Here is a 22003-nt window from a genome sequence, read left to right on the forward strand (position 1 = left end):
AAGGATGAAGTTGCCTTTTTTTATTTGCCCATTCTTTAACAACAGCAAAAAGGAGAATTTAATGGCCTCATAACAGACAGTTATAGGTGTGTATGGGAATGAAAAGGCTTGTAAGCATGCACACATGTGCGGCTGTAACGTTTGATCAAAAAGTACATTTATACAAAGGCCAGAGCACTAAAGCAGGTTATACATCAATTACAGTTTTAAAAGTGCATAGCCTATCAAATAAGCAATTAAGCATCAATTCCCAAGAGTGAATGAAATCACAAAGGTTGAAGAGCACTGACTCTATATATAGTAACAAAAAAAATAACAACTGAAAGCAAAAAAAACATAACAAATACGCTGCTTTGAATATAAATTAAGTCTACCAAGAAAAAGTGCTTCCAAGCTTTGTGAAACTGAGCACAATATAATGCAAAACATAAGTCGATATCGAAAGACAAGTTACAAAGCTTTAAAACCATTTTTTTTGTTAAATAACCCGCAAAAAAGCCAAGCTTTGTGCTAGAGTGATTAAGGGACTTGTACCTCAGAGGTTATGGCTACCACATATGGTAACTACCCTAGGCAATATTGCCACTGCATACAAAACAATGAAGCGAAAACAAACAGGTTACATAAAACTAGCCATCTATCATGTTCCATCAATGTGTAAAAAAATGTTGATGTCGAATCATTGAAATTTTTCACCCCTGGTCGTCGTCGATGTTACCTTACATGTGAAAGCGTTTTTTTTTTTTCAATGTTGGGTTAGCCTACTTAGTGAAGGCAAGTTGACCCTTGTGTTCTCTCAGAAACAAGTTAGGTTTGTGGTACCCAAATATAGCAAAATTCCGAAAGCGGATTAAGCTGTTCATGCCACAGCACCATACCGTGATTTGCAATTACCATTTTGTAGGTTTTACAAAATAAAATTGTACTAATAAAAACATAGAATTTAAAAAATACAAAATAAAGTTGTAAAACCAAACCTAATATAAATTCTTTCTGTAACAACGATTGGTTTAAATTACTCGCTTATTAAAAACATATGTTAAAACTATATATATAAACTTGGATACGCACAAAATTAAGATACAGTTTTGCACTCACTAACTGGTACCAAAATGTCGAGCTTTTGTTCGCCTAAAGGTGCGTCTACAGTCTACACTCAACACAATGACTATTTTCTTGCTTAAGCTATCTTAACTTCTTGTTTGTTTAAGATAATCGCACTTTGTGCCACTTACTCTTAAGCAAGTGACGCAAGAAAAAATACGCTCCAGAGCAAAAAACTAAGCGAGAACCCTCGCTTAAACGAGTTTTCTTGCTTAGAAATGTTTTTCTGCCAAAATTTCAGGTCTTCTCTCAGTATCCAGACAGGCACATATGAGTGGTTTGCTTGGTTATTTTGGTTGATATCAACCCAAGAAGTTTGTCAAAGACCTCGGGAATTATTCTGAAAGTGGTAAAGAAATGCGAAGGTCGTAGAAGTCGCATCTCTCACATGAGCTTGTGGTAATCTCCTAAAAGTTTAAGGCTACCGGTACCGGTAAATAGCAGTTCCAACTAAAACATATTATACAGTAGTACACAACATAAGCACGCAATCATTTACCGCTACAGTCACACAAACGCACAGCATACCTTCTTTGTCCTTCTTACGCCTTCTCAATATTGGATGCACTGAGTGTTCTCTGACCGCACCTGTTTCCAACTTTTCAACCTGACTGAGGTGTCTGAATGCTTCAATAAGCAGTAAATTGCGGGTTTGCATCCTTCGCTTTTTGCAGCATTTTTTACACAACTTTTTGGAAGCCATGACTGAAAGACTGCAACAACTTCAAATGCCAGCTTACACCAACCAGTTAAAGAACAGTTGCTTGCTCTACTCTGCTGTACTTCTTGCTTTGGCGCGAACTTTTTAAAACGTGACATTATTGCGGTTTAGATACTCACGTGACCGCGATTCAAGCGAGCAAAATCTTCATCGAGATTGCAAGTGCAGACGAAACGAGCTTAATCACTAGCTTAAGCAAGAATTTCTAAGCAAGAACACTTTCTCGTGTAGACACACCTTTTGCGACCGCATTTGCTTACTTTGGCAAGCACTCATTCGCGTCCATGAGCCACTTCAAGCGTGACAAAATCTTTAGTTTTATATTAAAAAGGGGTCAAGTCAATTTATTTGTTTTAACAGCGCCATATATAAAACTGATATAAACATACAAGCAGAGTAAATTAAATTGTTAAAACAATAGACATATACAACCAAGCAACCACACGGCATTTAACATAATCCATTAAAATTGAACATAAACTATAAGCTACAAACGTTTTCGGCCATACACACGTTAGCCTTTATCAAGTAACAAAACATTAACTGCTAATCATATCTACACTGAAAATGAATAACTGATCTAAACACTGAATTGAAAAAACGAAATGCAAAATGAAACAGCAGAGCATAGGAGAAAGGCACATCACATGGCGTTTAAATTTGCGTTTAAGTTTAAACTGCACATCACATGGCGTTTAAATTTGCGTTTAAGTTTAAACTTGCCTTTCTCCTATGCTCTGCTGTTTCATTTTGCATTTCGTTTTTTCAATTCAGTGTTTAGATCAGTTATTCATTTTCAGTGTAGATATGATTAGCAGTTATTTTTTGTTACTTGATAAGGGCTAACGTGTGTATGGCCGAAAACGTTTGTAGCTTATAGTTTATGTTCAATTTTAATGGATTATGTTAATGCCGTATGGTTGCTTGGTTGTATATGTCTGTGGTTGAAGAAAGTGACCTCTTTACCAAAATTGTATTAAAACAATAGAGCTTGCAATAAATCAGACATTTTTTTTTCGTTTGTTATGAAATTTGTAAGCTACAAGTATAAAAGACATTGCATCAACAAGTTTTTTTTAAAAATAACATGAAGCGTTTTAGCCTACTGGTGCAAATTAAGCTAAACTATTACAAGATGTATACAATGACAATCTGCTTAGGTTGAAGAGCAATGACTCTATATAAATTTTTATTCTCTAAATAAATTTTTACAACAGACAAGAAAAAGGGAAAACTATAACTTTCAACAGTTTCCCATGTCCACTTTAAGTACCGTACTCCATGCCATGTAACCTACGGGCTTTTTCTTATGCAAAGTCATAAGGTTTGCATTAAAACAACAAAAGCTTCGAAAATACATACGTGGTTGTGTCGGTGGTGGAATAATTTTTCTGTTTATGAGCTCATGTATATACGTTTTGATTAGTTTTCCGTCAACTTCAGGATACGAAAGCCCGAGAGTCTTAGCAGCTGCTTGAAGATTGGTTTGGTCAAATGTTGTGTTGTACGAAAACAATGATTTGTCTCTAAAATGCAGAAGACCGCTTTAAATACTACAAAACCTACGGCAAAAAAAATTTAGGTGAAGCCAGTGGCGTAGCAGCCACTTGGCGGTTCTGGCTCTGCGCCAGGGGTGGCAGGCTGCAAGGGGGCGGCAAAATGAGGCTGCACAGTGCACACAGCACGAGAAATGAAGTAATGCAAAAATAAATAACAAGTAAAACAAAAAATGATTTACAAAGAGACAGCTAGCGCTGAAGCGAGTGATTGATACGCGATGGAGCGCACATCACGCTGCTGTTGGTGTTGCGACCGTGCCAAATTTCTCAACTCAATAACTTACTTCGGTCACAAGCACGATTCAGATTCAACACAAGCACGATAGAAACGATTCAGAATTTTTCTTTCTTTTTCTTCTTATGTGTTTGGAAAGTAATCCTGCGAGAATCTCATGATACTCAAACTTACTTGCAGCAAAAAGGACTGCTGTTAGCGCAATGCTCTAACAAGATGAAAGCGTTTGTCAACTTTTTAGTGGAATCACGAGATAATCTGGTTAAAGGTTCTGTGGATGCAGCGATCAAAAAATGCACAGAGCTAGAGATTCCAGTTGAAGATCGGAGAGTTTGCAGAAAAAGGAGAATGCCTGGCGAACACGCAGAAGATGCTGGCCTTAGTGTTGTTGGAGAAGTAAGACGATGCATGTTTCAAGCTTTGGACAGATTTAAACTTGAAGCTGAAACTAGGTTTACCGGCATACACCACTTGGATGATATGTTGGGATTTTTGAATCCTCACGCGCTGCTGCAAAGCGAAAGTCACAATGGATTCACCAACGCTTTTAAGAGCACTTGTGACAACGAGGTGGACTTTTTGGAGTTAGCTGTGGAAATTGACAGATTTAAGAGGCTGGTGCGAAGCAGTGAAACCACGTTTGATCGCAATGCAACAGCGTTTGATGTTTTACAGTGGTTAGCTAAATCACACCTACTTGATTCGACACCATATTTATGCTTGTGTCTGAAACTTTACCTTACCATTGGTGTTTCAATTGCGAGCTGTGAGAGGAGTTTCTCAAAGCTCAAAATGATAAAGTCGTATTTACGTTCTAACATGAATGATGGTCGGCTATCAGCTCTATCGATTCTTTCTATAGGAAGAGACTACGTTCAAAAACTTGATTTTGAAGATATTATTGCTGATTTTGCTTCGGCAAACGCTCGAAAAGTTCAATTTTTTTGGCAGCTATTGATCTTTTATTTACTTCACATTGTAGATTCAAACGATCTGTTATAGCCTGATGCTTCGGGTTTTTTTTGTTCACTGACTCTCATCATTTTCTTTGATGAAGCGAGGGTTTCGTGGCTCAGTCGGAGGTTATGTAGTTGAATGAGTTTCGGTATTAGCAGCATGATCGTTGCTTACTTCACAGTGTAGATTCATTCAAACGATCTGTTATAGCCTGATGCTGCGATGTTTGCCTAATACGTTTGTTGTCCATTTTTTGTCTTTTATTTTTGGCCTTAACGCTGAGACAGTGAGGCTTTTTTCTCAAGCAATATAGAACTTCTGAGACGCGGCACATTATTTGTAATTATTTTTATTGAAAAGATTGCTTGAACATGAAACTATTTCAAAATTTGCTGCAGTCTAATGTGGGCGGCATTTTCAACGAAAGCCAGGAGCGGCAGCATATGCTCCTACGCCACTGGGTGAAGCAGAATCTATGAGAGCAATAAGACGGTGGCATCGATAGATGTTGCACACTTTTTGTCATGGAAGATTACCGTAACAAAGCACACAAGCAAAACATGCATGTCCGCTGAGCAGAAGACGATGTGAAATGAAGTTGGAAGTAGAAGATGTAAAGAAGTATAGGCTATAAAGGTGAGAAAGGTAATGAAATTGCGAGTGGGTAAAAAACTAACTAATAATGCAAGATGGAAAAAGCAAAGGCTACATGGGCGTAAAAAGCGTGCTGCGTTGCTGGGCAGAGAAGGTAACCGTGAAGCCTTTTTACACTGATTGATATTCTTCGAGAAATTCGGCAGTTATGCGTTTGAAACAATCATTTTTTTTCACGGGCCGTTACAACCACTGCAACTCTTCACCTAAAAGAAAGAACACAATTTTGACACCACTGACAACCGCTAAAATTAAAAAATTAAAGCTAAGTTCAATACATTGCGATCATATCGTACTTGGTGGAAGTAACACTTTCCAACATTTTTCGAACATCTGGATGTCCTTTCGGGCTGTTTTCACTTGAGTTTTGTAATTCTTCTACGCGGTTGCACCATTGGTCCAATGAAACCAATTCCAAGTTGTAGCCAAACTCTTTATTTAACCAATCATAGAGCCACCTATAAAATAATGATTGTGAACCAAACTTAATAGTATAGGCTAATGTTGTTAGGCTTACCAAAATTTGGTAAAGTTATATGGCTGACAGGCTGTCCTAATATGTAAGGAGACAAAAGAGAGACAATTTTTTTTTCTTCTGTTGTGAGAATAGTACATTTGCCTACAAATATAATCACAATGCTCAGGCTACCACACAACGTTTTGTCTTTGCTGTTGTGTTTGTTTCTTTTTAGATTTTAATAGCTTTAGGCCTACCGATCATTACTTTACCTCAAAAATTAGCCAGTTAAAACCTATGTAGCGGCAAGTATGCGAAACTACCAGGATATTAGCCTAAGTTTTAAAAGAGGCACATTCAGTCCGACAATGAGCTTCACTCAATCACTCAGCATGCAGAGTTAAAAACATGCGAATAAACAAAATGAAAGCAGAACGTAAGCCACCTTCCTGAGACTCCATTTGGTTGGATGATATGGAAGATTTTATGCACTGACGTCTGTAGTTCTTGCGAAAACTTAGCGATGCATTTGCTGACGAAATCGACTGGGGTCATTTCGATGTTCCACTCGACATCTGGCCACGATGACGTCAGCAGTGATGCACGCAAGACCAGAAGGATGAAATCAGCAGGATTCCAACCTGCTGATTTGCTGTGACCGGATATGTTCCCTTTACAAAATATAAAAAGTTTGCTATCTTAGGCTTGCAGTACATATTAACAATTATTTGCAACGTAAAAAATAAAAAAATGAAATGCATAGTCTACCGAAGTCTATAGTACAACCTATATGTTTTTAGGCTAAATTAACTTATTACAAAACCCTATAATGAACAATATTCCAGACAACAAAAATCCGTCATTTTTACATTCTGCAGACGTCGAATCAATGTAAAAGTGGCGGTTTATGCTGTCTGAGATGATTATAAAATCTTGAACGACAATTCCCTTCGTGACATGTTTTAAGATTGTTTTTCTATATTCTTGTATTTTAAATCACACAAATCAAAAAATTTTGTAACCAGTTTATCGTCTTGATGGTACCTATTCTGTAGATAGTGGCTGGAAGGCCTTGATTGACAGCTGAAAGAATCAGTTGCTCAGCCACCCACTTGGATTGGGAATATCCATTAGAAAGCTGGTCAGTGTCAATTTTTGCGGTCGGACATTCTTTACAGAGAACCTGGAGATGTACAGTAAATTGATCAACACCGTCTATTAGAGCAAAATAAATTGCTGTTACATTATAAAAGAAGTAACGTCAGAGATCACTTTATAGCATAGTAAATGCACCTAGATAAAAAAATAAACGGCAGAACCCAAAACATAGAGCCTAATTTCACTCTCAAATGTAGAACGTATTTATGAAAATATAAGATCTCATTACTGACTCTTTGCCTTTCTTTTCAGATAAATATTTTCACAACAAGAATTAAGTTGATAGGCGTGAGTGAACGTGGAATTTCAAGCCCATCTGATCGTCAGATAAAAATGTGGTAACAAAAGAGTTATTATTAAGGCAGCCCGAAGGCAGCCTTTTTATTGTTAAAATATTATCAACAATTTAAAAGTAATAAAACAGCTCCTACTTGATTGTTCGGATAAACGGAGTTTGTGCTGACGTAATGAAGCGGTTTTATTTTTCCTGCTCTCGCGAACATCATGACGTTGTGCGTCCCAGTGACGTTGGTGCCCTTTAGCGCCTCGTATGGATATAAAAGGTTGACGTAAGCAGCTGCGTGGATGACGTAATCGATCTAAAGAAAATATTTTTAGTTTTTTAGAAAAATTTTCCCATGTAATGACTTTCTGAATAATTCATTTATTCAAGCAAATGAAGGGTAGGAATCAAGTGCTTATTTAAGAGAATCTGCCAACATTTCGTCAGACAAAAATCCATCTACCTAAAAAAAAAACAATGGATTGTTAAACCCATCATAATTCCTTCATGAGCTCTTTGCATTGATATTAGTTACCTTTTTGTCCCTCAACGGACAAGTTTTTATAATGCATCGACCCAAAATATCCTTACCTCGTATGAGAGATAAGTATAATCTTCTTCTGTCAATCCAAGCTCGACTAGAGCAACATCTCCTGGCATTGCGTGCACTCTCTTTCTGTAAGCCTGAAAATATAACGAAAATGAGTCTGTGAACAACAATTCGAGGATAACAAATTAACGATGAATAAAACTATGTATTCATTCACTTTTCATATGTCCCACAAGTTTCAAGTGCCCCGCAAACCCATAATTGAGCGTCAGTCGTGTTTATTAAAAAATTAATCGGCTATAAAGGAGATGAAAAAGCGTATAAACGTTTTACATGTTTATAAATTCCACAAAGATCAATAAATATCTTTGTGTTCTTTGCTGGTTTATGTTGCTTCCATCAAACACTTGTTGAACCTTCGATTGTTATCAAATCGACACTAAGAGTTTCGAAACGAAGGTTGTGAATTTTGTACGTTTTGTAACGTTTAACGTTTTCAATTTACAAAGCGCCAAACGAAACACATGATATGGCGGCAATGGACCAAGCAACGCTGGTTCCCACCATCTGCTCTGAAATTAACACAACCTCTCTCATACAAGCGATGCAGAAAGACATGCAATTAAATTTCTTCAGCATCACTTTTTAAGTAAAGTTCTGTTTTGGGGATGCTATTGTTGATTGTGCATTGCCAACATAATAGTTTGCATAGTAACTTAACCAACTGATGATCACACCTTCAATAGGTCTTTATTGGTTTCATTAGTTTTGAAAATGTCGTAGAATTCCAAGTTATCGCGTAATCTCTGTTCTGCACTTTTGTCTGGAGATCGCCGAACCAAACAATAGATTTGTACCTGAGCGCAAAAGCAAGATTGTAAACACATCAAAAATGTTGTAGAAAGATTGTAAACACATGTAGATTGTAAACACATGTAAACATATCCAAAAAATCATAAAATAATTCATTGAATCGCAGGATGTAGGTTTACTAGAAGAATAAATGCTCAACAGGAATCTGTGCTGATTTTTTTCATTTGTAGCCTGTTGTGACGAAACAGGTGCTACAGTATTTTGGTCCTACCCAGAGTTGTAACCTCCCTGGAATACGATTTTAAGCCAACAAGGTGTCAGAAAAGTAAATCTTTCTGCCCACCCTTGATGGGCCTATCTTTAAAAACACAATGGTGAGCACAGCTGCTGGTGTCGAACCGAGATTTCTTCGATCGTCAAATAGACGCTCTCACCACTCTGATACGCAGTAGGCGTAGTAGTAGTAGCCAGTCATAATCTAACTTTCCAAGAGCTACTGAGATTAATAATAATAATGTGTCTTTTTTTTTACCTTTGTTTCCAAAAGCAATTCACGCAGAATGTAAGCACCAAGAAAACCCGTAGCTCCAGTAAGCAGAACTCTTGCCCGTCTGGACTGGTACCCGAACCCGTGGGACCTCCAGAATGCCCTCAGCTGCATGTCGATGTTGACTATCCCAGTGCCATGAACTTTGACCTCATCTCTCAAGTTTAACTTTGGAGCACTGAAGACAAGGAAGAGAAGGTTAATTATATTGAACAAAGTGAGTTAGAAAAAAATCTCTGAGCGTACCCGCTCTGTTTCGCATCTTTTCCATTGTCCAACCATCGGGCCAGCTCCACAATGGTGGGGTTCGAGAACAAGCTTTGCATTGTGATGTCACTATCAAATCGCTCCCGAATCTTTCCTAGTAAGCGAGCCGCCAACAGAGAGTGTCTGAAATTACAAACAATTTCATGAAGTGTCATACTGCATACATACTGCAGTGTCAATAATTTTATTCTGCTGAAGTATATAGCAATGATTTCTCACCGAAATTTTTATCCTGGACTGAGAAAGCTTCTTTGGGGGATTAATCTTAGCTGTGCGAATACTTAAAGAGTCTTTGAACCACAAACGTACGTCCAATTACTTTAATTGACTTGCTAAAGTGCTATAGTCTTGAATGGAGTGCTGCCCTTGAAATGTGTTTCTCAAACTCCCACCACGAAAAGTGTTTGATGATCTTGCTGTTTCTTTGTTCATGAAGTGTCGGCATTACAAAACTGACGTTTATGACCAAGTCTTTCCATGACATCAGCGTATCAGATTTAATTATAACAATGTCTCTGAGTGTTCTTACCCGCCCAAGTCAAAGAAGCTTTCCTGAATATCGATAACTTCCAACTGAAGGATTTCACACCATGCTTGTTCAAGAAAGCGCTCGGTGTCGCTGTTGGGCACGGTACGATCATCGTTGGTGGTTTCTCCTTCTGCAAGAGTCGTCAGTTCCGCTTCGGACTGCCTCTTTTTGTGGATAGGTGGCAAGGCCTTCTTGTCAAGTTTTCCGGATGCAGGTAAAACGGGAAGACTAAAAATACCAATTTTGTTTAAAATTTTGTTAACAAATAACTTAAGACTTGAAAGCAGTTTGCTTGTCTAGAAAGTTTTACTAATGCAACCGTCCCACAATGTATCGTACTAATGTAACCGTCCCACAATGCATCGTACTAATGTAACCGTCCCACAATGTATCGTACTAATGTAACCGTCCCACAATGCATCGTACTAATGTAACCGTCCCACAATGCATCGTACTAATGTAACCGTCCCACAATGTATCGTACTAATGTAACTGTCCCACAATTTATCGTACTAATGTAACCGTCCCACAATGTATCGTACTAATGTAACCGTCCCACAATGTATCGTACTAATGTAACCGTCCCACAATGCATCGTACTAATGTAACCGTCCCACAATGTATCGTACTAATGTAACCGTCCCACAATGCATCGTACTAATGCAACCGTCCCACAATGCATCGTACTAATGTAACCGTCCCACAATGTATCGTACTAGTGTAACCGTCCCACAATGCATCGTACTAATGTAACCGTCCCACAATGCATCGTACTGAAACTTTTTCACACATAGAACAAGACCCTCGTAGAACTAGCCTAATGTTGTTGGCAAAATCCGAGAAGGATTTATTTAACAATCACGACAATTATTTTTCCCCCTTAGTTATGTTAGATATAAAATATATAAAAGACATTGTACACTTTCTCCAGAGCACCCCACCTTTGAAGGAACATGAAGTATGAAGGGATCATGTAGAACGGTAACTTTCGTCTCAGATCGGCTTTTATCATCTTCTTTGTGACGTTATCTCGTTCTAGAACAACATAAGCCACCAATTGTTTGTCGTCACCTTCTGCTCCCACTGCCATCACGACGCAACTGTTCACCGCGGCCAGCTCCATGAGAGCTGCCTCAACCGCCTGCAAAACAAAGAAGTATATGAAATGATGTGCAAGTACCCAACTAGCAAAATTATCTTTTTTACGTTGTTTCAACGTTTCTAAACGAGTTACAATTTCACTAGTTAGATATTAATTGACGCCTTTTAAGAAAGACACTACGTCTGCTTTGTAGTCTAAAGCGTTTTTCTTTTTCATCGTGTGTCACACGGCCGTAGCCCAGAGCATCACGAAAGTTCTTGCTCTATTGTTGAACTTGGCTAAATCCTGTGCAGAGCATCTTGCTTTTAGGGCAGGGCATTCGAGGAGATGATGCATCGTTTGCTCCTGCCCACATTTACAACTTGTGCTTCCAAAAGAATATCACCAATGTCACATCAACGTCTTAATCTCTAGTCTAAAGCGTTGAGAGCAACGCATATCTGCCAAAGATATAGCGCTATGTAAAACACAAATTATTATCATTATTAATAAAAACGGAAATAGGTTAGAATTTAAATTTTTAGAACATTTTATTACTTACTGTATCTCTATTTTTAAAAGTATTTTTCATGCTCCATATTTTATTTTTTAAGATAGATCAATTACTTTGTCTCACATATAAATGGCAAGCAAGCTTTTGAAAAGACAGGAGCCTTATAGTTACAGCTGCAGGTAGCCTAAATGTGATCCACTTCATTTTACACTAAAACAGAGTTTTTCTTTCAAGATCAAGCCACCTGAATTTCAATGCTGTATCCTCTGATCTTCACCATCGAGTCACATCTTCCGCAAATCTCGAGATTCCGATCACTCTTCATCAAGCCCCAGTCTCCAGTTCTACAAGCAGCGGGATTAAAATTACAGTCTTGCTGACCAATGTGTAAGATAGGAACAGTGCATTACGGGATGCGCAACTCCGCTGTTCTGGCAACATTAAAAGGATTAATTGTCAATTTAACTATTTTTACGCTTTGCTACTGGTTTGCTTTCAACTGAAAACTTTAAATTACTTTAAAACCAACTTCGCTCTTCCTCTATAACCCACAAAAAGTACAGCACAGTATTTTGTAAATCAGAAAATAAGGTAACCCTTCTTGTGTTGCGGATAAACCGAAAGCGGATGTAGTTGCGCATGCCCATGATCGACAATTTCTTATAGTGTAAGATACCTGACGTTCCAACGACGCCTACCAATATTTCAGGTCGCCTACAGCCTACCTCTTTACAAACGGAAAAAGAAAATCAAAAGTCAGTGGTTCACGAAGACGCAAAGTCTTTCAAACGATTGTTTTAATAAACACAGTTTAATGAAGAAACATTGAACCCAACTCACCTGTACAGCCTGGGACCGACAGAATCTCCAAGAAATGAAGGCGTGTCAATAAATCGTTTCTTGTTCATGTCAGGTCGATTGAGATACCCTCTTGATAAGGTTGGCCCACCGACAAATATCTGAACATCGTTTTGAATATAGCAATATTGCACAAAGAAAAAATTCGTGTTAAATTAAACATTAATTTAGCCCAATAATATTTTAAATATAGTGGAATTGCGATGTGACAGCTCCAAACAGTCCAGCAGTTTACGAAAGATTTTGTGACATGTTTAGGGGATTCAAAGAAACACAGTGATTTGTTGACCTACATTAATCTGACGTTGCAAATACACCAAGAATAAAGTTGCTTTTTAGTGTTTTAGGGTCGACGAATCTCTTACCCCCCTCTGGATCCCCCACTGTCATGTAACATCTAAACCTAAATGACAGTAATTTTGATCTCCAAGGTTGATAGTTTTAAATTCTTTTTCGTATTGGAAACAATGTTACGTATTATTAGATTTGAATCTCATTGCTCTACTGCAGGGGTGGGGAACCTTTTTAGTATTGCGGGCCACATAAAATGAGAAATAACACAGGCGGGCCACTCAAAATTTCGAAATTTTATTTACAGATAAAAAATGCAACGAAGACAGTTAATAGACAATGATTTATTTCACTTTCACAGCTAGTGGGATGGCTGAAGGTTTTTATTTTTGGTGAGTCATGTGATGTCTGCTGACACGGAAGATGTTGCAACTCTTAATTGTAACTCAACTCTTAATTGCAACTCTTAATCTTCTATGATGGATTAACTAGTCATAGAAGCCCATTCGCAATATACCGAGAATGCAGAGCCTACTCTTTTTTGAGCTGTTGTTTCAATATATTTTGGGTAAAGAAATTTTGACGCGGGCCACATGGAACAGTCACGCGGGCCGCATTCGGCCCGCGGGCCGCAGGTTCCCCACCCCTGCTCTACTGTATAGTTGGCAGCTTGACCAATGGTTGGAAAAAGAGTCTATTGAGTAGGCTACTAAACAACGAGAACCCAGTAAGCGTTATGAGCACCAAACGACATGCTAGAAAGAAGTAGCAAAACTTGTTTTGTGTTTCATATCTATTTGAATTGATCTTAGGTCTACTTGGTTGGATACAAAATACGGCATTGGTTATTTTTGATTTTGTAGAAACACGCACCTCTCCTGGCATTCCTACGGGTTGAAGGTTTTCATCGTCGTCCAAGATGACGACATGAATTCCGGGACACAGTTTTCCAACGGGAGCAAACTTTGGGCGCTTGGCGCTCTTGTTTAGGGTTTCCAACTCCAGAAATTCATTTAAATCAGAAACCGCAACGTCGTGGCATTCTACGCGATTGACAATTGAAACGTTAAAAACGTAATTTAAATAATGTTATTACTATTACTAATAAGAATTGTTCTTTTTTAATAAATTATGATAGGAGATCTAATTGTTGTGCAAATTCCAGCATTTGATAATTGCAAATTAGCAGTAGGTTATGTATTATTATTTTATTTATATTATTTTTATCATTAAAAGTATCTGGTCTATTTGCATTAAGGGGTACTAGTAAGGTGATTAATTACATTGATTTCTTATCCTATCAATCAATTAAACAATTGTCTTTGATTTTGTTGGAATCCGCCTACAGTTGAACTGCTAACCTGAAATGCTGTATAGATTATAGAACTTCACCCCAGGTAAGTTAGCAATGCATCGTTCCAGTAAAGATGTTGTCACGACCTCTCCACAAAACCAAATGATTCTACAAAAATTGCAAAGTAATTGTAATATCTTAAGCTACAAATCGATTCCTATGATAAAGATTCCTTTTATTGAAATAGATTCGATTGCGGTTAGACTCCTGTTAAAAATAATTGAGTCTATTTAGTACACAGACAAGAAAATCAGATTAACAAAAAAAAATGTTTATTTTCTATGGAACCTATTGATTATAAAGGTTTCGAAATATAGATATGTTTTTTTTTTTTTAATGTAACAGTTTTTGTCTTTGCCTCGTTTATTGGTAAAGGTGAAACGACAGAGAAACTAAATAGAATCTCAGAACCCTGAAGTCCACTGCCAACCTAAATTTTGTTGAAAATTAGTTTTCTTCTAAAAATTCCGTTTCGTTGTATTTCGATCAAGAAAAGTATACTTGAACAAAAACTTTATGACTTTTCTTTTGCAAAGGAAAAGGTTTTTAAATCGAAAGAGAGTTGGTTGACGGTTATTTGATCATCGTTGCATCAAAGTGATTTTGAGGGCCAAACAGTGTTGTCGTTACACGTCAACCGGTGGCAGATCTAATAAGTAGCCTCAGGAAGCGATTTCAACCGAAACACAATGATGAGTTTTGATTGAAATCATTAATTAATCCGAACTTGCAAGTACACCGCAAATAAAAATACTTTTTTGTGTTTTCGAAGGAAGATCGTCTCTTATCGTCACCCCTGGATCCCTGTCGGCTGCATAGCCGAGTGGTGAGAGCGCTGGAACGGCAATCGAAAGGGCGCCGGTTCGAAACCGCTCATAAGCATGTAGCCGTGTCTTTGGCAGGACACTTAAAGGCATGCCTGAAGGTGGACACGAAGATTGGCTTCCTTGCCTTCCCGTTCACTTAATCTAAATCTTCAACCACCGGGTGTAAGCCTGGATACAACAAACAAAAAAACCCTGGATCCACCAGTGACGATCGTCTTTATCGCCACCCCTGGATCCACCAGGGACGATCGTCCCAATCGCCACCCCTGGATCCACTAGTGACGATCGTCCCAATCGCCAGCCCTGGATCCACCAGTGACGATCGTCCCTATCGCCACCCCTGGATCCACCACTGACGTCAGCAAACGTCAGTGTGTTACCTCAGTGATGCAAAGTCGTTCATGTTCAGGTTACTTGCATCCATGACCGTCTCCAGGAGCGACGGAGTGAACAAAATCCTGGTGATCGAATGACGTTTAATGAACTTGCTGAGCAACAGCGGATCGTATATGACGCCATCAGGAATGACGTAGACGGGGAATCCCTGCGGAAAGATAAGAACATTTTAAGAAGCAAAACACTAAAGTTTGAAAAGAGGCAATAAGTTATTGCAAAATTAAAAAGTTTTTATACCGAATTTAGAACAATATAGTTACTAAACTAAATGTCACCATGTGTCGTATCACTTACACTTAATCATTGTCTAGTCATAATATTATACTTTCGGGAGAGAGTTTGCTTTTTTGTACCAAAGACAGGCAAATATTTTGGGTGCTTGTTTTGCGGATCGTTCTTTTAGTTATTAAACTAAAATAGCAAATAAAATTTGCAAGAATACAATACCAAAAAAGTAACAATCTTTGTGGTTGGAATTTATATTAACTAGTTTACAAACGGTTGACAAGTTGAAATATATCAAGCTTAAAACAATCTTTCTTTAATTCACCTTCAGTAGGGGCCGCAGAAGCTCCCAGACAAAGAAAACGTTGCAGGCAACTCTATCGCCTTCTTGAAATGGACACGTCACATGTCTCCAGGTGTATGAAAACACTGGAGCACGATGGGGGTTCATGATACCTGAATGGTGTTCAAAGATGATATGAAAGGGAAGTTTTCAAGTAACACAAAGTTAGGTTATAAAACGATTGAATAACGTTATTTTATTGAGCATGCCTGAAACAAAATAAAGCAATTAAGTTTAGAATGTTTTATAAAAAAATGTATGTAATGTTTCAACGGGTCGACAATGTTACTCAAATGAAGATGTGAAATTTCCTACACAAGAAACAAATGAAGCAAGATCTCTTTTCCACCAACGCACTTAAAAACTCTTTCGGTTGTAATCTTGTTTTTAAATATAACTTTAATTGACTTTTTGGTAAAATAGGCTACGAGATACTCGTCGTCGTGTAAGCCTCTGGGGCCAAAGGTCTATCCTACCATCTCAGATTGATGAGACCATTCACAAAAATATTTTTACAAAAACTAACCTTTTGGTTTTCCAGTGGTGCCTGAAGAATAGACAACGTTGGCTAAGTTGTCCAGAGTCACCTTTGGACGACGGATAGATCCAAATTCTTTATTTTCTTTTTCCAATGTCTCCATCCAATCATTCTCAAGTATAACAACTGTCTGGCCACTTGTATTCTCTAAACATGGAACAAATTTTGTGAGTCGTTTTACTGCAAATGCTGATTCTGGTAACTCGTTAATGTAGAATGTTGGCCATGATATTTACGATTTGGTTTTTAATAAGTTTTTGTAATGATTAATGTGCTATTATTATGTGCCACCTATTAATTATCAGCGTATTGATCTAATGTTAATATTTTCACAGCGAGTGTCTATTTATAAAAATCTTGAAAATATCAGTTAAGCTATAAGGGCTAATATAGCTATTGCCTAAATATATGTTGTTGTTTTTATTTTTGTTTGTAACTATTTTATTTTATTTTCCTTTTATCCTAAATTTTTCTGAAGGTGTTGCGACAGTGGAATTTTTCTTTCAACTTCATAACTTACTTCGGTCACAAACACGTTTTAACGTTCGCGTTTTGTCGCTTCTACCTTTTTCTCAACCTTTGCTATATTGACATGTATTGTTTTGCTGTGACGGTCAGAAATGAAAACAATTGAACTTAACTATTCTCATATTTAGAATTCTTTAAAAGTTTGAAGGTTTGATTTCGCATTTTGTCTGTATACGTTTTGAATCGTTGGCAAAAGTCGTTAAGATGAACTTGATGATGATTGACATGTTGGTCTGCTTCCCAAAGATCCATAGAGCAGAATATAGTAAAGTCTGCTTGATCAGTTGAAGACAAGCTCCAGTTTAGAAAAGTTTTGATCAGCCACTAAATATTCATATTTTTTGTCTGTTTCAGCTTAGTTGTGGGACCCACATGGAGCTTAGTTTTCGAGACAAGAGTCACTGCAAAAAGAAGCTAGGAATAAAAAGCAACGAAGGCGGAAATTTGTACCGGCGACACCAATTGAAATGGGAATAAACCAAACGAAGACACTGCAAAGCGTATATTCAAAAATTAAAATTGATACGCAATCATGAATTGTGTTGAATTTGTAATAACCCATAAGAACATTTTTAGGGCTAAAGTCCGCTCGACACAAGTTGCTGTCCTGTTACACCCGGTAGGTTTTATTTATTCTAGAAAAGAGTCACTGCAGCTGGATAGCATGTGAAAAAACGCTGCCATCAAGTCAAGGATTGTAATAATGTGCTGTAAACCAACTGATCGTATGACTGCTCGGAGAGCTCAGACTCTTACTATAAAAATTACTCTCCATCACATACAAAACTAAACAAACTGATAAACAGTCCAATCTAACCTTCAAGTCTCTTCTTCAAAGTGGAGTTAGTGATGATACACGGTGGTTGAGCGTCCTGAAACACGTCTTCCAGTAAGGACACTGGATATGAAGGATCCAGTGGCATGTACGCTCCTCCTGCAAAGAGAACAATGCAACTGAAATAATTGAGTTTGTTTATGAATGTAGAAAGTGATACGTTAATTGGTGGCTTCTGTTGAGCGACAAATCTTAAACTATCGAGCAACCTCTATGACGTCATAATGAGTGACGATAATGTTTTTTATTTTAGAAATTGTTTACACTTTCTACTTGACCATCTACACGTGAAATGTAAAAAGAATATATTATTTTATCAAGTTTAATGTAATGGTATAAAACGTGAAGTCACACAACATTGAAACATCATGTAATCTCTGTCTTTTGTCCAATGAAAGTCGTTCCATTGTTTCCTCATCAGGTCAGACAATGCCCTCTCATCCCCGGCGTTCTTTTATTTGTCCATCGCACAAGCTCGCGAACAATAAGGTGTTGCGACCGTGCCACATTTTAAACTGATTGTCCTGCTTTAGTATCATGCACGTTATAACGTCCGCGTTTTGTCGCTTCTACCTTTTTCTAGATTTTTGATATGTCTTGCACATGTTGTTCTTTCGTTGTAATAGTCAAAAAAAAAAAAAAATTGAAACTGAAACAATTGCTACCACATACGATTTCAAATTTTTTTTTACATTGCGAGATGTTACAAACCTGCTTTGAGAATGGCAATGTAGGAAATGACGTATTCGATGCAGCGTTCCATGTAGATTCCGACAGGAGAGTCGCGTTTGACGCCTTTCGTCACTAAGTTGTCTGCTAAGACATCACACGCTTTGTTCAGTTCGACATACGTCATTGAGCGATTGTCGTCATCAACGACGGCGATGACGTCAGGCGTGACGTTCGCTTGGCGCTCAAACATTTCGTGAAGGCAGCCAAGTTCTTCATATCTGGTAATTATAGAAAATTGTGATTGAAGGCAAAGAGCAGAAAGAAGTTTTCACGACATGATTTTAGGGGCCCTGGTCCAAAAGTACCCCCTGGACTCCCCTGTCAAGGCTACTGGCCACATCAAACCTAAGGTTCATCATGATTAGCCACAATAATTTTTTTTCAAGAAACTTCTACTCGATGTTAAAGGACTGGATGATGTAAAAACTAACATCTTTAAACTTTTAAAAATATTTGTTTGATGTTTGAAGATACAAAGTGACCGCCATATTTAACCCTGGGCAAACCTTGGAAATAATGAATATTGGCCATAACTCGGTCACAACTACTGTCTAGCTATGATTCTGGCGTCTACTTATCAACTTTCGTGCCCTGAAAGTGATTTGTCGAATTGTTTTTTTTTATAGAAACTTTAGGCTATAGCTTAACTCTTGCAAACACGTTAAAATTTAGTTTTTAGGTTCTTGCTTATCAACACCAAAGTTGCAAGAAATAAAAAGAAATCTAACCCAGCAAGTTCTTCTTCCCAACCCATTCTTCTGTCACACAATTGTAATCCCCGATAGATAGTTCTCACTGTGTACAAGCCTATTTGCGAGCTGCGCCTGCTCTACAAGTTTACATCCAGGCCTCAGCTTTTGAAAAAGACATAAAAAAGAAGAACGATAGTTTTCAGAAAATATCTGAATATGAGCGTAATAATTACAGGCTGCAATTCTACGTCTAGTTTATATTCTGAATAAAACACTTTGAATTGAAAAAGTTTTTGCTAGAGGTTGTAGGTCTACATTGTAATTTTTGTGTCATATTTACAATATTTTAGTAAAACTTAGCTTTTAGCTGCGCTGACACTGCGTGCCATGCGAAGCAGTAAGATCGACACATATTTGCGATAGGCACAGCGCTATGAAAACACATCATATTACTGTGTGACCAATGATCATATTTCTACATTATCACTGTAGCCTACTATAATCTTCATTATTACTTCTTTCTCACGTCACCGCTAGGATTTTTACTGGCTCAAGTGTGACCTAACTAGGAATCGAACCTGGTTGCAACAAAGCAGAAGCAACGAACCACTCCGCCACTGACCCACCAGCTGGTAACTGGCTGGCTGGCTGCAATCACGCGCTACATTTATTGCATCGTCTATGACGTATGCCGCAAATAGTGTTGTCACAATGCGCTGACGCATCATGCCGGTGTTGACTCGAGCTGATAAAATTAATCAATGCGATTATTTCCAAGCTGACTCGACAATAGTCTCTGTATCTTGAAGTGGGGGCGAATTTAGAAGTAGCCTTAGGGGGAAGGGGGAAACTTCAACAAAGCAAAATGATGTGTAGGTCTACATTAATCTGACTTTGCAAATACACCGCAAATGAAGTTACTTTTCTGTGTTTTAGGGCGCGATCGTTCCATTTCCCCCCCCCCACGGATTCGCCGCTGTTTCGAAGCTTTGATTTGTTGTTAATTTTACAGCTATACCTTTATGAAATTATTGCCCTTTTTCTTTTCACGTTTCTTGGTTAAAATTGTAGTTTTTTTGCGTTTTGGTTTGGATCCATACAAGTTTTAAGCAATTGTATTTCATTTGACCTCACAGTGTGCTTGCGTCTTGCGTTTAAAATTCTGAATACTTTCACTACCTTTACATATTAAAATTTCATCAGCTTTTTCTATTTGCAGTGTCTACCTTGTTGTAAGGCAAAATTGAAACGCTTGTAAGACGGACTGCCTCACTCACACGAACAAACCCACATGCTGGTGGTTGGCAACAAAGCATTGTGACGCAATAACCTGCTTGAAAGTCGAAGCCTTTCTGGAAGCCTTTGGGAAGCTTGCGATACACGGAAACACATCACAGCCAGCAAATCAATCTTTTTTACATAAATTCAACGTTTAAATCACATTGACTAAACGTAAAAAAGAACTGATTTGATGGCTTGGATAGTGATGGCATGCAAACAGGAGGATTACTACTGTACAAGAGCATTTTGTTTAGATCACGTGCAAGCGTAGTATTGAACCTTCGCAGCATTACAGAATATTAAAATGGATGTTGTGTCGCTTGGGCAAAACCTACCGGAGTCATCGACAGAATCTATCACTTTTACAAAGGAAAAACCTTGGCACAGGTGACGTGTCGTGGTTGTTCCATGAATCTGCTTTGAGTTCTGTGTAGTTATACAGTGCAATGATGCAATGGCGGCTGGACTAATGCTTTTAACGTTTAAAATGTTCGTTGGCATCCATTTCTAAAATTTCAGCAAAACTGCCTGACTGCTTCTTTAAGGTAAATGATATGTACAGAAATTGTTTTGACATTTAATTAACTTTGTTCTATTTCATGATGGGTTACCATCGAAACTTTGCACAATGTAGGTGGTTTCAGTGCTGTAGTAAATACGCAGCTAAAACATTGCAGTATAATAGCCTATTGAAGAAAAATTTAAATTCCAAATTCTCAAATATGACATCCCTGCAACTATATTGTTATCCATGATGTAGTTTATTTTCATGGCAAAACTGAGTAAATTTGATGCAAGGTGTGTTTACTTATTACATTGCTGAAGGTTTTTTCAAGAAAAAAAGTAATTTTGTTTTAAAATAAAAACAATTTTTCGAAAGATACTATTACCATTAACTATTTTCAGAAGGTGCTATAGCGAAATCGATTTTAAATAAATTACACTAAGAGGTCAGATTGTTATACAAATGGCAGCATTTGATGAATGTGAAATAGCCGTACCTCTTTAATTATTTTCTTTTAATTTTGAAAAAAAAAAAACATTCACATTTGACAGGATGTGGAACGAAAATATTGCAGACAATTTTTGAAATGAAAGTTGCTTTCTCTTGCTTAACTTAAAACAGTTTTTAAGTTTTGTTGCCAATTGTCCGATTCGTTGCAACACAGGTTTGACAATGGAATAAAGCAGCAAACAAGCGAGCTGTTAACAAAACTTCACACAAACAAATATTTGCCAACAAATCTTGCGAGTAGTTCCTACAAGTCTCCATCTATTTACAAATTCTTGTAAATCAATTTCAAATGTGCTTGCACCAGCAAAAATTACACATTAACCTTGTTGCCAAGCTCCAAAGGTCTCGCCACGTTGGCCAGAGTCTTGTTGGAAGTATTGTGTTGGCAGTTTACCACAGAAGAAAAGTCAGCAAAGGTTCGTAATAGTAAAAACAGCCTTGAAAATGCAGACAACAGCGATAAGTTGAGAAACACTCTCCATCTATTTAAATGAGATAAACAGAGGAGTGACTGACAGGAATATAGGCCTAATAGAGGCAAGTCGTCCTTTTGAAGCAAAGTAGCAATACCAGTGCTGGTCTTAGGGTATTTCGGGCCCTGTGCGGAATATGATTTGCGGGCCCCAATGACAATGATCCAATTTAGTAACGTAGCTAGG

At 37.8% G+C, this 22003-nt stretch overlaps 1 protein-coding gene across 1 annotated transcript in view; it reads right to left on the bottom strand.

Moving 5' to 3' along the window:
• LOC145764586 (uncharacterized) overlaps positions 1–19215 on the bottom strand; it is a 29508-nt gene extending 10293 nt beyond the window's left edge. The window contains exons 1-21 of the mRNA XM_082576216.1: positions 19085–19215; positions 18336–18574; positions 17607–17723; positions 16250–16408; positions 15706–15836; positions 15140–15303; positions 13940–14040; positions 13452–13621; positions 12270–12388; positions 11674–11773; positions 10776–10975; positions 9835–10062; positions 9285–9428; positions 9024–9216; positions 8416–8535; positions 7720–7812; positions 7277–7444; positions 6732–6870; positions 6133–6358; positions 5527–5688; positions 3188–3351 (exon numbers count right to left, since the gene is read on the bottom strand). Coding sequence (XP_082432342.1) covers positions 3188–3351; positions 5527–5688; positions 6133–6358; positions 6732–6870; positions 7277–7444; positions 7720–7812; positions 8416–8535; positions 9024–9216; positions 9285–9428; positions 9835–10062; positions 10776–10975; positions 11674–11773; positions 12270–12388; positions 13452–13621; positions 13940–14040; positions 15140–15303; positions 15706–15836; positions 16250–16408; positions 17607–17723; positions 18336–18574; positions 19085–19110 — 3163 coding nt within the window. The 5' untranslated portion in view covers positions 19111–19215. The remainder of the gene's footprint in view (positions 1–3187; positions 3352–5526; positions 5689–6132; positions 6359–6731; positions 6871–7276; positions 7445–7719; positions 7813–8415; positions 8536–9023; positions 9217–9284; positions 9429–9834; positions 10063–10775; positions 10976–11673; positions 11774–12269; positions 12389–13451; positions 13622–13939; positions 14041–15139; positions 15304–15705; positions 15837–16249; positions 16409–17606; positions 17724–18335; positions 18575–19084) is intronic.
• Between the last annotated feature and the right edge of the window lie 2788 nt (positions 19216–22003).

This window comes from Aplidium turbinatum, chromosome 2 (genome assembly GCF_918807975.1).
Source record: "Aplidium turbinatum chromosome 2, kaAplTurb1.1, whole genome shotgun sequence".
NCBI classification, from domain to species: Eukaryota; Metazoa; Chordata; class Ascidiacea; order Aplousobranchia; family Polyclinidae; genus Aplidium; species Aplidium turbinatum.